The sequence below is a fragment of the Rattus norvegicus genome, chromosome 3 (genome assembly GCF_021556685.1).
Source record: "Rattus norvegicus strain SHRSP/BbbUtx chromosome 3, alternate assembly SHRSP_T2T, whole genome shotgun sequence".
NCBI classification, from domain to species: Eukaryota; Metazoa; Chordata; class Mammalia; order Rodentia; family Muridae; genus Rattus; species Rattus norvegicus.
In genome coordinates this window covers 153798176-153814023 of record NC_141536.1, presented here as the reverse complement: position 1 = coordinate 153814023, position 15848 = coordinate 153798176, and the positions used below count along the sequence as shown (strand labels likewise).

The window sequence follows — 15848 nt, the reverse complement described above, 5'->3', positions numbered from 1 at the left end:
CCTTGGGCTGCAATGGGCACCACTGTAGGTCTTAGGAAGCATTGAATAAACTAAAGCTTTCGTGGTGCCAGCTGGCAGCAGCCTGCAGCAGCAGTGCGCACAAAGCACAGCTTACACTCTGGCCTTGAGCCTTCTGCTAGGAGCCAGGAGCCCAGCCAAGTCATGTGCAAGAATCTCTGTTTGCAGCCAGTCCTAGTAGAGCCCGGATGAGCAGAAGCCCAGAAGTGGGCCAGCTCGGGTTTGCAGCCCTAGCTTGCTTGGCTTAAGAGATTATCTTGCTCACGTACCCTGTTCCTAAAATGAATCAAATCCAGGTATGCTAAATTGTTCTGAGGCCACCTGTCTTCCTGGGCTCCCAGTAAGACTAGATCCTTCTCATCCACTTCCTTTCGGGTTCCATTTCCTCTGGGATGAACTTCCCGTACTCAGCTTATTGAATAATTCTCACAAAAGTATAGGCACATGTAATTTCACAAAGTGTCCATTATTACTTTGCCAAGATCTTTTACCTCTAAAATTTAATGGTTGTCAAATCATTATCCTAGCTGCTTGAGGTCCCAAAAGAAAAAGGCCCGCTACAGAGTTATTAGTATCTGTGATTCGTTCCTGGTGCTCGCTTAGGGGAAAACTACAGAGGCACTGTTAGAAAGCTTGCTGTGGCCGCCTTAGTTGAGGGAGTTGTTCTGGCTCCGCCCACCCCCACCGGCTTCCGGCGGAAGTCTCGCTTCCAGCGGGACAGTGCCCATCTCGAGTTTCCGGCAGGAATCTCCCGGCGAGAACCTGGGTGGAGGTAAGTGGGCGTGCGGTGGGCGGTCCCCTGCATTCTGGCCCGGCCTCAGTTTCCCCAGCCTTCCTCTGGCTCTGTGCCCGTTCGCCTGGCATTCGCTAAATTCTTACGAGGGGCCGGGTCTGGGGGATGGGGTTATCCAGATGGACACTGCTGAGCAGGCGCGGCAGGGACACGTGAGCAAACACATTCGTCACGCGGTGGGAAGTGCCACGCGCAGTGGGGGCCCTGGGGAAGGGGACAGACGCAGAGAGCATCAGGTTGCCAAGGAGGACACCGGCTGATGTGCTGGGCACACGGCCGTATGTGGGGTTGCAGCTGACAGGCAGGATCCTGGGAGGGCTTGTGGACCCAGCCCAGGGATCTCCAGTCTATAGAAATCGGCAATCTTAGTTTCTTTCCCTGATGCAACTTAAGGAAGGAAGGGCTTATTTTCCCCCATAGTTCCTTGTGCTGTCCATCGTGAGGAAGTCAGGGCAGTAAGTGCTTGAAGCAGCTGGTCACATTTCCATGGTCCTGAAGCCGGGAACCTTGAGAGCCATCAGTGTTTGCTAGTGTCCCTCTCCCTACTTTTATGGAGTCCAGGAGTCCCTGCCCACAACAGCATGGGTCTCCCCATATCAGTTAACCTGGTCAAGAGAACCCCTTTCTGGTATGCTCTGAGGCCCATTTCCCAGGTGATCCTAGATGCTGTCAGGTTGACCTCACTAACCACCGACCAGTCTCTGGCTCTTTCTGGACGGCAGGCAAGTGCAGGTGAATGGAAACTGTAGCGTATAGTCTGTGGTGGTGGGAGAAGTGAAGAGAAGTAGATAGGTCCATGAATAACCAGAGGTGGACTGGACAGGGCAGGAGATGAGGAACGCTGGGAGACAGAAATGGCTTCATTGATCACTGCCTTGGGCCTAAGTAAACAGTTGTTAGGGTGGCTATTTCTAAGAGATTTGAGAGTCAGATGGAGACCTGAGGAATATTAAGATAGGTTCTCGAGGTACCCTGAGGTTGAGCTGTCTGTGGGCCGGGTTCCTCTGCCTTCACAGAGAGCTTGGGGTGGTCTTGGTGGGCTGGGAATGAAGGCGGCAAAGAGGCCGGATCCCAGCCCTCGGGCACCAGTGCTTACTGGCTGAGTTAGAGAGGGGTCTGGTCAGACAGCTTTACAGAAAGCAGAAGACTCCAGAGACTGTGGTAAGCTACACCCACTAGGTCTCTGAGGAGGAAGCTGTCAGTTTCATGAGAGGAGCCACAGAAACCTGGGCTCTGACCAGGTGACAGGGAAAGAGTAACTGCCTGAGTGAACAGCCTGGTAAGGTAAGGGAGGTAAGGGGGTGGGCTGACTTTGGGAAGCTTTGTGACGGAATGATTCTTACCACGGGCCAGTGTCAAGTGCTGCTAGTGACGCCCCTGCCCCAAAACCGCACAGCTAGAGAAACTGAGTCAGAGCAGGCCAGATAACGCAGTCTCCGTTGTCGGTGACACAGACGGGTTTTCTCACAGGTCTTTGAAGCACTAAGCTGTACAGCCACATTCCGCTGAGGAGCTAGAGGGCAGCCAGGTGTTACAGCATCGTTGCCCACCCTGCTCTGAGGTAGGCACGGTTTCTTGGGGAAAGGGACGCCCGCTGAATTCCTTGCTTGGGTTGATGTGATTAGAAACCCGCTCTCCCTTACCATCGAGGGAGGATGAGGCCCTTAGGGGTTTTACATTTTGTCTAGCCAGTGTGAGGCAAATCACTGCTTAGTGAGGACGCACAGAGTGAATGTCTGCTTCCTGGGGTCCTTTCTGGCTGAGCTCTGTCTTTGCGTATGGGGATAGGTGACTTTCTGCATGGTGTCCCACAGAAGTGGGGAGCTCGAGAAGCTCTCTGAAGGAAAGGTGAGGCTTGAACAGTAGACAAATGGCAGTACATTGACCAAGGAGGAAGTGGTCAGAAGTAGTCAGGTTAGTAAGTTGAGAGAAAGGGGAACAGGATACCCTGGCATGTAGTGTGCCCCACGACTGCCTGGGAATGGGAGGCGGTGGTTCTCAGGGAGCACGGTGTGGGCTGTTCTGGAGTGTTGGAGACTCAACCCAGACCCTCCACATGCTAGACCAGCACTACAAAGTAATTTCTGGGCACGGCCTGGGTTGTTACAACTTGGGGTGGGGGACATGAAACTCGTGGCATCTGCTGGGTAGAAACGGATTTGTTAACGGATTGCCGCGTAGAAGACTGGCCTCTCCCAGAAAGATTCAGTAGTCTCAGGCTACAGAGCCCCAAGCATTGAGGGAATGGGAACCTCGAGGTCTGTTTGAGGAAGCTTTAACCCTGGGTCCCCAACTGTTTAACTGTATCAACGGGAGCCTGAGATCAGAGGTGAGATCAGGTGAACAGGTCTGGTTAGCAGTTGGATCTGCCTCTGGAGTTCATGGTGACCAGAACTGGCTGCATGCTGGGGAGATGTGAGCCTACAGAAAGTATATCAAGATATAAGGCTGCCTTACGCACGTGGGGCAAGGCCTCCTCGTTGGACCCATCATGGCTTTAATCATGGCCTGTTTATTAACCCGGAAGTCAGTGCCCAAACTGTAGGGTGAAATAAGACATACTTCGCTCTGTTCGTTTCTGCGGTGCTGGAGTTGCAGTGAGAATTCTTCTTGCTGTAGAATCCACGAGAGTGAGCCCACCATGAGGGGAAGCTCACAGCCACCACGCCAGCAGCTCCAGAGCTGTGAGCACTGTTGCCGTCAGTGAAGCAGCATTCCATTTGGGCAGCCCACATGGTATTCTTATATTTTTGGTTGTGAGCCTAGCCTTTAACGGCTGAGCCATCTCTCCAGCCCCCACATGGTATTCTTAACAGTTTCAATGTATGGCAGAGCCCCGGAAAAACTGGTTTGCCAAAAGTAGTGGCCAGCCCTCTGCCTTGTGACTATCAGAGGTGCTCCAGATGCAGAAGCCTTTTTAGCCTTTCTAGTCCCTGCTCACTAAATGCTGGGCACCTCCTCCAGGTCACCACCCTGGGTTCCAAGCTCCTCTAAAGATAGCCAGAGTCCAGGAGTCCTTTGGGCAAAGCCCACAGCCAGCCCGGTTTGCCCTCGAGGAGGAGATAAGATAACAGGTTCCAGAGTGCAGAGCGGTCTGTCTGTCCAGCCTGGTTGGGGAGGAGTCTGATCTCGTGATTCAGGAGGGCTCCCAGAGGAACTGGCATTTCAGCACAGTGGGGAGGAAACACCTGCAGGACACCTGAAGAAGCCCATTAGAACCGTGAACCAGGCTCACCCACGAAGAGCCAGGGCTCCTGAGCCAGGTTTGCCCTGGGCACTCAGCGGTGTTGAGACTAGCTGTTGAAGACCAGGGCAAGGTACAGCTGATCCACTCGAGGTCCTAAAGACCTGAAATCCCATACCCACTCTCTGTCATAGTCATCTGACTAAAAGGGAATATAGAGAAGGCCGGGTGGGTGTGCGGCCCTCGTGGAGTGTAACCTTACAAGCATTACATGAGGGGACAGGAGTGTGGCTCACTGGGAGCGTGGCCCCAAGCATGAGGCCCTGGGTTCTGTCTGCAGCACTAAAAGGGGAAAAAAAAAGTCTGTCCACTCAAATCACTCCCTTCTTGGTTGCTACCAAAAAAGGAAGCAGGAGAGCAATGGGTCACAGACAGGCTCCCGAGGGACAGGATTTATACTGAAGTTGGCCACACTGAGGAGGGATAGAAGGGTGGGCTGGGTGTGTGTTCCCGCCATCCCTTCTGGCTGGGAACAGACTGGCAATGACAGACTAGACCAGGTCTAGTCTGCAACTCCAGGCAGGGCTTGGCCTTCATGAAGGCAGCTGGGGGCTGCTGAAGGGCCGGAGCAAGGCCTGACGAGACCGCAGCCATCTGTGTGGAAGACAGTTTGAATGTGTACTAGAGCCTCAAGTACCTAGACTGGGGCAGGACCCGTGGCCTCTGGTCTCTTGGTGGCCAGAGCTGGTCTGTACCTGACCCCGCCTCTCTTCTCTCCAGCTGTATAGCTGGGGACCCGTGACTGTTGCATCCAGCTAACCATGGAACAGTTTGGCTCCAGCCACCAGCCCCTTAGGTGAGGACTCAGTCAAGGGCCCACTGCCCATTCCACATCATGGAGGCCGAGAGGACTCTTCCAGCCAGGGGAGCCGCCCTTTGAAAACGGTGGTCCAGTCCTGCTGGTTCTCCCTACCAGCCACCTTCAAGAGAGGCCCCTATTCCTGCTGGCCCACGGATGGGGAGGTGGGCCCTGGACGTCGCCTTTGTGTGGAAGGCAGCGCTGACCCTGGGCCTGGTTCTTCTATATTACTGCTTCTCCATAGGCATCACGTTCTACAACAAATGGCTCACAAAGGTAAGCAAGTGTGGGACTGGCCCAAAGGTGACTGTACTTGGGACAGTCGCATTGGGTCATGGTGGCTTTTCCTGGATACTGGTCCCAGGCGGGCTAAGCAGGTGGCTAGCAGGGGTGGTGGTGATGAAACTGGGCAGGGATTGAGTCCCTGGGCTGCCACTTCTCTGTGTGATCTCCACAGTGGGCACTAAGCCCTCATTCCATGGGGGTCACGCAGAGCACTGGATTGGCCCCTGCCACTAGAGGGAGGAGACGGAGGGGCTGTGTAGCATCTCTCCACTCCTGCTGTCTGCTTTGGGCCCCACAGAGCTTCCACTTTCCCCTCTTCATGACCATGCTGCACCTGGCCGTGATCTTCCTCTTCTCCGCCCTGTCCAGGGCACTGGTCCAGTGCTCCAGTCACAGGGCCCGGGTGGTGCTCAGCTGGACTGACTACCTCAGAAGAGTGGCCCCCACAGGTGGGTCCAGTGTGAGGAGGAGGGCTTGTGGCCACACGCTACCTACCTCCTCTCCTCCCCACCCCTCTCCCGCAGCCGAGTTTCAGCAAAGCAGGCAGTGTCCTTGTCTGTGCTGGTTCACATGGGCCTCAGTGGGCTCTACCAAGTGCAGAACGGGGGAGCTTCACCATGTGGCCATGCCGGGTGGGGCTAAAAGATTTCCTAGGACTAGTCTTGAGTGGGCAAGACTTGAAGTGGATGGGAACCTCTGACCCTGGGTATGCGAGGTCAGAAAGGAGAGAAGTCTGCTGGAGCAGGGAGTAGGCGGAAAGGGGCTTAGCAGGCCTAGCCAGTCAGAAGGGACTCCAGCCCTAAGCAGGATAGACTCTTTGGCTAGGGGTTACCCTGAGTTGCTTGGTGGAAGAGAAGGCAAGCAGGCACTCAGGAGTTTCAGCATTATGCTTGCCAACTGGCCGCCCTGGCTGAACTCCCTGTCCCCACAGCACTGGCAACAGCACTTGACGTGGGCCTGTCCAACTGGAGCTTCCTCTACATCACTGTGTCTCTGTGAGGACCGACCACACCCTCCGCCCTCTTCAGGCCAAACTTACTTCCACAGCCAGCAACGGGCCACTCCTCCACTGCTGCTCTCTCCGACCAGCCCTCATTCTCCCTCTCAGCTCCTCCCTGGCACCTGGTGGCACTCCAGGAAGCCTCCTGTCCTCTGCTCTGTCATAAGCCCAGGGCAGAGAGATAGGCTGCACCTGCTGGCCAGGCAGCAAGGGGAAGCCAAGGGACAGGACAGAGGACAGAGCAGCCATGAGTTCTTGGCAGGGTGGGGGAGGGATGGGAACCAATGTGTGTGTGTGTGTGTGTGTGTGTGTGTGTGTGTGTGTGTGTGTGTGTGTGTGTGTGTGTCAGGAGAACCAGGCAGTGGAGCACTGTGTGTCAGAGCTCTGATGTCTTGCTTCAGAGAGAGTGCAACCCCTCACTTCTCTTTGTCCAAGTTTCTGTCCTCCTTACCTAGTCTCTACCCCAGCCAGGTAAAGAACAAACTGAGTAGGCTTGGTGTCAGGCCCACGGCTCATCCCTCAGTGACAGCCAGGCCTCTTAGAGACTTCCTCCCACGAAAGGTGGCATACCCACACAGACCCACTGGCTGGCTCCTTTGGGGCCTGGTTGCCCTCAGGTGGGTCTGCCGCCATGCATTGTGGGTATCTGCTCTGCTCCAGGTACACAATGACCAAATCCTCTGCTGTGCTCTTTATCCTGATCTTCTCTCTGATCTTCAAGCTGGAGGAGCTGGTGAGCCCCACATTGTCACTCTGTGGCAGGACACTGCCGGCCCCATGTCTCTGGAATGTCTTTCTTGGGGAGGGGACCTAGATATGGGTGACAGCTGAAGGTTTAGAAGTAAGCGTGGCAGGGTCAGCGTGGGCCCCGGGCCCTGGGATTCCCCTGGGGCAACTCAGCGGGTCCTGTTTGTTAAGGGGCACTTGGAGCCTGGAAGGGACACCAGTACTTGAGTATTTCAGAACAAGTATGATGTTAGGAACATGCTTGCTGCATGTCAGCCTTGAGTCCGTCAGTAGGCTTTGGAGGGGACGAGGCATAGAAGGAGACACGGCACATGCTTGAGCCTGGAGCTCCCAGTGAGCCGCACTGTCCCCCCTCTAGCGTGCAGCGCTGGTCCTGGTGGTCCTGCTCATTGCTGGCGGCCTCTTCATGTTTACCTATAAGTCCACGCAGTTCAACGTGGAGGGCTTTGCCTTGGTGCTGGGGGCTTCGTTCATTGGCGGCATCCGCTGGACCCTTACACAAATGCTTCTTCAGAAAGCTGATCTCGGTGAGCCCCCCGGGGAGGGTTGGGGGCCAGGTAAACCCAGGCTAACAGGCCCGGCCTGACAATAGTTGTCGTGTCCTGTCCTGCAGGTCTCCAGAATCCCATTGACACCATGTTCCACCTGCAGCCACTCATGTTTCTGGGGCTCTTCCCTCTCTTTGCCGTATTCGAAGGTACACTTGGTCTTCTCCCCCTGGGTACCATAGAACAGCAGATCCAACATGACCCCTCTGAGCTCAGCACGGTGCTAGCCATAGAGGTTGCGCAGACCCAGAACTCAGCCCCTCCCCAGCAGCCGTGGTTTGGGAATAGACAGACACACAGAATGAGTAGAACCCCATGAGCCAAGGCTGCAGAGAATTAGGTGTGAAATACAAGGAGTCAGAGCAGAGGCTGAGGACAGCCCCAGAGGCACCTGAACTGCTTGCGACCTTTCACATAGCCCAGGCTGGCTTCAGACTAGCCACCTAGAGAAGAGTGACCTTGAACTCCTGAACCCCCGCCTCTATCAGCCATAGCTGGGTTTGTTTATTTTATTTTATTTTTTCAGAGCTGAGGACCGAACCCAGGGCCTTGTGCTTGCTAGGCAAGCGCTCTACCACTGAGCTAAATCCCCAGCCCCTTGCTTGCGACCTTTTAAATGCATAGGTTTGTCTTCCCCTTATAACCTGTTGTCATCCCTATTCAGTGGGAGAAAGAAACCGAGAAAACAACGTTGAAAGCTTGCCCACAATCCCATAGCTCTTAAGCGAGCCACACTAGGTGCCCACAACCTGGCAGCAGGAGGCTAGGCCCACTGCTACACTGTGCACATGCCGCCCAGGGAGCAGAGTCCGTGTCTGTCACAGGTGGGGTGCCTGGGTTGGAGAGGGGGGTGGTAGAGGATGAGTGGTGGGCCGGAGAATTGATGTCATCCAGATCCCTGGCAAGCAGGGCAGGAGGCTTAACCATGGATGTTTAGCCAGGGTGGACAGAGTGGCTCCTTCCACAGCTGGGGTTGGGGGACAGCCTGGGCACATGGACAACTGTTCCATCTCCTGTGGCTTTCAGAGGAGAGGCAAGGCCAGGGGCTGTACAAGGTGGACAGAATGTTGTCACCTTTCCTCCTCCAGTGCTTTGGGATTAGTCCTTGTCCCTTGTTTACCCTCCTTCTCAGAGTCCCAACTGTCCTCAGGGTCATTACAGAAAATTCCATCCCACATCCATTTAAGTTTCAAGCAGCGAAGCGTCTCCAGCCTCCGTGAGAAAATTATTCCTCAGCCCCGTTGTCCAGGAAACTTGTGTGCGGAGCCTCATGCTTTTCCTTTTTAAAATCTCTCCCCATTCCTTCATTATGCCCCTTGTAGCAAACACCACACTCACCCCCTCCCAGGCCCTCTCACTGTTCCCGCTCTGCAAACCTCATCCGCAAGCCCCTGGTCGCCGCCACTTAGCAAAGCTGCATGGACTTAGCTCCTTTAATCTTCTCTGGTAAATTAATCCCCCAAGCGCCTTCATTACTTGTGTTGCTCTTCCCCGAATTCCCTTCAATTTGCCTTTGCAGCGCTCTGAGCCCAGCACCAAACAAGATGGCTCACATCACCAGGCTACTGGCCTGGGGCACGCCGCTGTGGAATTTTGCACCCCCTCCTAATCCCCCAAAGTTCTTGTCTGCCTTCAGTGCCCTCCTGGGTCCACTGTGCCCAGTGGATACTGACCTCACCCACTCTTAACACATCCTGGGGCCTTGCTGTGGGAAGAGCCCGGGGAACCCTTTAAGAAGGAAGCCACCACTTATGAAAATTGAAGCAAAAATCAGTGCAGTGTGCAGTGTGCTGTGGAGCAAGGGGCTGAGGCCTCATCATGAGCTTACATATGTGTGTTTTGGTTCTGTTTAGGATGGGTCTTGTGTAGCCCGGGCTGTAGTTTTCTATGTAGCTGATGTTTGAACCAGTCATCTGCCCCCCGCCCCCCGCCCCGGGTGCTGTGATCACAGTGTGTGTTCCACTGCACTCAGCTCAGGGTTTGGGAGTGTGTTTTTATTTTTTGAGATAAGTTCATTAGATTATACTGCTTGCTGAAGAAGTGACAGTCTAGTCGCTGTCTTGTCATTCTGTCAAGAGGGGAATCCACAGCCAAAGGAGGCCACCACAGTCCACACACACACACACACACACACACACACACACACACACACACACACACACACACACACTCCCATGCACACAATCTAAAGGTGAGGGATCCCACTACTGTACATTTTGCATTCCTATATAGTCAGCCTCCACCGGAGCCCACAGGTACAATTCCTCCTGTTCTGATAATGGACATGTATTGCCCTGGGCTCTGTACTGCCTGCCTTGGTCCCTGAATCTCAGGCAATCTATGGAGGGCTATTTTAAAGCCCCTGTCCTTCTCTCCTACCTCAGATACTCAGCCACACACACACCACCCCCAATGCCATGTTGAAGAAACCCTGTAGCTGTTGAGCAGGGCCAGCTGTGCTGTATAGGCTCTGGCCTCCCGCCCGTTCTCCCTTTTGCTTTCAGGTCTCCATTTGTCCACCTCTGAGAAGATCTTCCGCTTCCAGGACCCGGGCCTGCTCCTGTGGGTTCTGGGGAGCCTCCTCCTCGGAGGGATTCTGGCCTTTGGCTTGGGCTTCTCTGAGTTCCTCTTGGTCTCCAGAACCTCGAGCCTCACACTCTCCATTGCTGGCATTTTTAAGGTACACACTGGGAGTGACCCCAGACCTACCCGGGCTGGAACCCCGTGAGGGCTTCTAGCAGCTCTGCTCCTGTCTCCGCGCCCTGAGAAGGTTGGAGGACAGACAGCAGAGTGTGATGTGCTGTTATTTCCCCCTGTGGAGCTGAGCAAGTGTCACTTCTCGCCAGTGCACAGCTCTGAGGCTGCAGGCCAAGCCTCACACCACTAGGCCTCCAGTGTGCCCACATTGTACCTGACTGGCAGCTCGAGTTAATGGCAGTGACCTGGGACACTGAATGTTGACCCTTGAAAAGTCCCAGCATTGAGAGCTGGACACTGGTCAGGTCTATGAAGGAGTTTCCATCTAGCCAGGTAGGGCATTGACCCCCAAAGCCAACGTTTGGGTGTTAAGCATCTAGCTATGACGAGGAGAGGCCCATCTCAACAAAGCCACGCTGAGGGCTGTCCATCTGTGGACGCCAAGCAACAGCAGACTCCCTTACCGCGGGGGGCACCTGTGCGGTGGTTTGGGGGTTGGTTGGCATTCTGCTTTTGCTGAGAGTTACACATCTGCACTTCAGTAACACCAGGCCTGCAGGCCAGTGGCCTGGGCACAGAGGCTGCCTGTCATATCAGCTGGTCTGGCTTTGGCCTCAGTGTACACAGAGCCCCACCCTCCAGGCCACAGAGTCAGCCTCTGACCCATGTCCTGCCTCTACCCACAGGAAGTCTGCACCCTGCTATTGGCAGCTCACCTGCTGGGTGACCAGATCAGCCTTCTGAACTGGCTGGGCTTCGCCCTCTGCCTCTCTGGCATCTCCCTTCACGTGGCCCTCAAGGCCCTACATTCCAGAGGTACTGTGGCCTCCTCCCCACGGCTTAGCATTACTGACTGTCCTGCCATCCAGCCCCCGCTCACCAGCTGTTGCTGTAGATGGGGACATGTGCCAGATGGTTCTGGCCCCCTGAGAGGATATAGGGTCAGTAACTATGGTGTGTCTACCCCAAGGTGATGGTGGCCCTAAGCCCCGGAAGGGCCTGGGCTCCAGCGCCGACCTGGAGCTGTTGCTCCAGAGCAGCCAGCAGGAGGAGGACAACGGTGAAGAGGAGTATTTCATGACCCAGGGGCAGCAGTGACCAGCTCGGAAGCAGCATAAGCAGACCGCTCTCCAGTCGGCCACTCTCCAGTCGCCACTGCTCCAGGGGCCCGGCTGGTTCCTCAGAGCAGCTGCAAGTGGTGGCCGCAGAGCCACCGGCAAGAGCTCTGAGGCTCCTGTTCTCTCCTGTGCAGCTTGGTCCCACAAAGCGAAGCCAGGCTCACCTGGAGTCTGAGCTGTCAGTGAAGGGAGCCAGTGGCCTGTCCACTGTTGCTCTGGCTCTCAGAGGTGAGGTAGTTTCTCAGGTTCAGACTGTGGGACATCTGGGAAGGAGTCATGGAGAGGCTGGGCCTCATCACCTGGACAGCAGCTTCCTCAGAGAGTAGATTTATTTATAGTTGAAATAATGATTTCCTTCTCCACAGCACAATGTTGCCTAAGGCACGAGAGCAAGGAGAGCCCTGGGGCCTGGCCTCTCCTCCGTTCCCTGCCTGGGGCCTGGCCTCCTGCCTTCTGTAGCTCATGCTCCTGTTTGTGACCCAGGTCCACACCATGGACCCACAGCAGGAAATAAATGCGTGTTTGCCCAGTGCCATCTTCTGGAGACTACCAGTTCCACAGCCCAGACTTGCAATCTGGTTCTGTCTTCTTACTGGCTGTGTGACCTTAGGTGGATAACTTAGCTTCTCTGTGCTGTAGGTTGTGTATGTTTTTAAAAGATGGGGTTTAAAAGGGGGGATAATGTCTATCTCACGCTTTCTGGAAAATGTTACAGATTAAGTGCTATGTAGTCTTAAAATACTGTCAAGAACCAAGAGACTAAGACTTAGGAAGAATTTACCATCACTGGGCAGGGGGGACTTGGTTCTGTAATATGGGCCAGTTTGTGCACTTCTCTAGGGCCAGGACACAGGGCTGAGCCCTCTTGTGGCCTGACATGTGATGGTCGCCCCTTCTCAGAGCTGTTCTCTGCCTTGGCAGGGGAGTGGCTGACCCAGGAGGCTCGCTCACAAAAGTGCTTCAGGCACCCACAGCAGGTGGCGCCATTTGCCCACACTGGTTCCAGCCCTGCCTGCTGCTACCCCTGGGCAAAGACCCAGGAGGGGCTCTGTGTAGAGCTGGAGCGACTGGAGCTCCATTGGTTATGCCCAGAACATGAGCCGGACTCCAGACTTGTGGAAAGGACGAGGGTAAATATTTCCATTGAGAACCATATGGTGTCTGCTGCAACTTGAAGCAGGCAAGAAGCCTTGCATGGCACAGATACAAGGGGCGTGGCTACATCCCAGTAAAATCTGGTTTCCAAAAGTGAGTTCTTGCCCACCCCTGCTGTAGAGGGATCCCCTGTGAGCTGAGAGTGGCAGGGAGACTGAGGCCCAGGAGCAACCATCCTCAAAGGAACTCTGACCAGCCTTGAGTCCCAATTTCCCTGCCAACCTCCACACTCCAGGGAGCCACCTTATTTGGCCCCGGCCTGTCTTGGGTTCTGCAAGCTCAGAGGTCAGGATTACAAAAATGCTCTTGTTCCAACCCAGTGATGTGGGAAGAGTCGGGCCGAGAGGGACTGAGAAGGCTGCCTGTGAGGGGGAGAGCCACACAGCCCACTGGCTCAGGTGGATGAGAGCTTCCTGTCTGTTCTGCACCGCCCCCCTCTCCAGGACACAATCTGGCACTGCTGTCTGGTGCAGTAATTACAGGGTGCGGAGTGGGCCCTCACCACTCACATGTTGGGTTCAATGACAGCCCCTCACTTAGCAGCAATTACCAGCCAGGCCTAGAGGAGGCCTCCCTTCCCTCCTCCCCCACCCGGTCCACCCAGTTGCCTGGCCTCCTGGTCTAGACTGTCCACCCTCAGCCCTGAGCCCTCCAACCACCCATGCTGTCTGCAGCCACTGCATCTTGGGGGCTGCAGCATCACCATGGCAACTCAGCGTTTGCCCAGGTTGAGGGAAGCCGAGGATGTGACTGGTCTCTCTGAGGCTGTACAGTCTGTCCCCATCTCCAGAGCTGCTGCAGCAGCGGAAAGGGGGCGGGGGTTGACCTAGGTCTGAGTTTTAAGTGCTTACATGCCCACCGCCTCTCCCTGGAGCCCACAGTGAGAGGAAGGTTAATGACCCCAATATACTAGGACGCTTGTGGTTGGTGTGTGGACAAGAACAAGCCAGAGGTTTGCCGAGAGCCTGGTACACCTGCATCTTTAATTCTGCTTCCCTCTCTACCTTTGGGGCTCAGGGGATCATCTCCACTTGTTTCTCCCTCTGCTGTAAAGATTCCAGTGGGCTGAATTTGCCTGGCGCCAGGAGAATTTGCCCTGTGGTACCTGCAAGCATCTTGTTTATCATGAATTGGCACAGGCAAAAGACCTGAGGGTGGCGGATCCGGGATCTTCCTTCCAGGGGGGTGGGGGTGGGGACCAGGGAGTGTTGGGCACATGGCGGGCTGCTGCACTTGAAGACGGAGTCCTTTGTCCTAGCCCAGGGAATGAGAGCAGGTGTGGGGAGGACAGGGCAGAGAGGCCACCCCCTGACCCTCCATGTAAGTTATTTAATGCCAGGTGGCCCGATACAGCTAGGACGCGTGGACCTATTTCATGTTGGCTGTGGAAGCTAATCTCACACAGGCCGAGGATCTAGAAGCCATCCATTTTTCTCTGCCCCAGTGGGCATGTTGCTGGTCCTCCCCCCCCCCACCCCAAAGTCGGTTTCTTTACCCACAAATGGAATAATGCTATCTCCTGAGCAACCGTGGAGACAGAGATGTCTGGAAATCCCCTCAGTGCTGGACACAGTTATTAGCTGTCGGGATGCAGATCGGGGATGTCACAACGTACCCAGGTGACAAGGGAGAGGAGCCTGACTCTTAGGGGAGCCTCTTAACGGTGTTCATTTCACAGGGGAATTTCCAGTAGTGGAGAGAGGGCTCTGTCAGCAAAAAAGCGCTTGCCACCAAACCCGAAACTTGAGTTTGATCCCTGGCCCCACATGGTGGGACGAAACAGCATCTCCCACGGATTGTCCTCTGAGCGCCATAGTGTGGTATTTTACCCATACCTACTCCTCCCTAAGTGCTATTAAAATATCTTATTGTTTTGTTTGTTTTAAGTGTGAATGGGCAGTGCTAGTTGTAACTTTGCAATGATTTGCTCAGTAAAATGGGCTGGTTCCCATCCTCCACCCCCCACCAGCCATGAGTTGCCAGTCTGACCTCTGCCTGCCCCCCAGCCACACAGCCCTGACATCAGCCAGCCCCCCCCCCCCAGCATCAGAGCAACCAATGAGCTTGACTGCTGTTCCCATGGTTATTTACAGTCTCATTGGCAACCTAATACACTTCCCTAAAACAGGCCAGCAACCCCCAGGCCCTGGCGTCTGGTGGCAGGGCCATCCCTTTCTCTTAGTGTCTGAGAAGAACTCTTAGTGTCTGAGAAGAACACTCCTGCTGGGGACCAGGACGTCTATCAGAGTACACTCAGGAAATGCTTCTGGAGCATCAGCAGGCGCCTGCCTGGTTAAAACCATAGACATCATGGAAGTCATCAAACACCTGCCTCACCCTCTAGGAACGTGTGCAGAGCTCTGAACCCAGAGGCCCCTCTGGGGAGTCCATGGAGAGATATGGAAGTCTACTAGAAAGTAGCCCTGGGCGAGAGAGAAGGCAAGGCAGTCCTAATGCTTAGTCCCCATCAGAGTTACCAGGAGGGACGAGAGGCACCGCTGTTACCTGGTGCTACTCTTGTCACTGGCAGTGGGCATGCCACTGGAATGAGGCATGACTCTCAGTAGACAATTTTCTTCAAGACAGACCCCCCACTGTGTCATGATGTCTTCATTCTCAGGACACCAACCAAGATCCAAAGCCATCAGGGATCTCCGTGGGCCCTGCAGAGAAGATCACCACCTGGCGTGTATGTGCACATGGGTATTCTTTTGAGGAACAGTTTTTACCCCCTAAAAAGTTAGGAGCTGCTGGTCTAAGGATAGCCAGACTTGTCCAGAATGTCAGTGAGCTCAGAAGTATATGAAGGCATGCGGGAAATATGATGGGTAGATGGCTGCGTGGTTGGGTGCATAGATGGGTGGAGGGGTGTGTGTGGACGAGATGAGAGTGTGAGGGGGTGGATGGATGAAATAGATGGGTGGGTGGGTAAATGATTGAGTAGGTGGATGGACAGATGAGGAAATGGGTAAGGGGATTGGTGGGTGAGTGGATGGATAGATAGATTGATGCATAGATGGATAGATACACAGGCAGACAGACAGACAGACACATCAATACATAGGCAGATGGGTAGATAAGGAAATGAATAAGTACATGGATGGACGGAGGGATGGGTGGGTGAAAGGAGGGAGGGATGGATGGATGAAGGGAGGGATGGATGCATGGATGGATGGATGGATTGATGGATGAAGGGAGGGATGAGTGCATAGATAGGTGGGAGAGCAGGTGGGTATGTAGGTGTATATACATGTATGTAGGTGTATATACATGTATGTAGGTGTATGTATATATGGATGCATAGGTTGGCAGATGGATAGGTGGTGGTTGGTAAGGAGATAAGTAGACAGTGGTAGGATGGGAGACACAAAAGGGCACAACCAGTTGTCTGGGACCATGTAGGTCAGGAGAGCCACTTTGAGACAGGCCTGACCTTGTGAACTT

The 15848-nt window shown here is 54.6% G+C and overlaps 1 protein-coding gene across 17 annotated transcripts; it reads left to right on the top strand.

Moving 5' to 3' along the window:
• Window positions 1–714: 714 nt before the first annotated feature.
• Slc35c2 (solute carrier family 35 member C2) lies at window positions 715–14294 on the top strand. 17 transcript variants are annotated; one of them, XM_087652392.1, is made up of 12 exons: window positions 715–1533; window positions 2282–2372; window positions 4776–4851; window positions 5099–5130; window positions 5438–5588; window positions 6071–6134; window positions 6800–6872; window positions 7245–7413; window positions 7500–7583; window positions 9939–10114; window positions 10818–10947; window positions 11102–11781. In XM_087652392.1, exons 5-12 carry the CDS (start codon window positions 5459–5461, stop codon window positions 11227–11229), a joined length of 954 nt encoding a protein of 317 aa, XP_087508518.1. In that variant the 5' UTR covers window positions 715–1533; window positions 2282–2372; window positions 4776–4851; window positions 5099–5130; window positions 5438–5458; the 3' UTR covers window positions 11230–11781. The 17 variants fall into 17 exon arrangements, with proteins under 17 accessions (XP_087508518.1, XP_087508520.1, XP_087508513.1 ...); NM_001434101.1 differs by having other exon boundaries at window positions 738–790; window positions 11102–14294; NM_001434102.1 differs by having other exon boundaries at window positions 738–1543; window positions 11102–14294.
• Window positions 14295–15848: the final 1554 nt, after the last annotated feature.

Excerpts from the sequence above, each read along its gene's own strand:
- Slc35c2 (NM_001107803.2), top strand. The coding sequence starts at position 5,011 with ATGGGGAGGTGGGCCCTGGACGTCGCCTTTGTGTGGAAGGCAGCGCTG. Across the intron at positions 5,131-5,437 it reads ACAACAAATGGCTCACAAAG|AGCTTCCACTTTCCCCTCTT; the intron begins GTAAGCAAGTGT and ends TGGGCCCCACAG. Across the intron at positions 6,873-7,244 it reads TCTTCAAGCTGGAGGAGCTG|CGTGCAGCGCTGGTCCTGGT; the intron begins GTGAGCCCCACA and ends TCCCCCCTCTAG.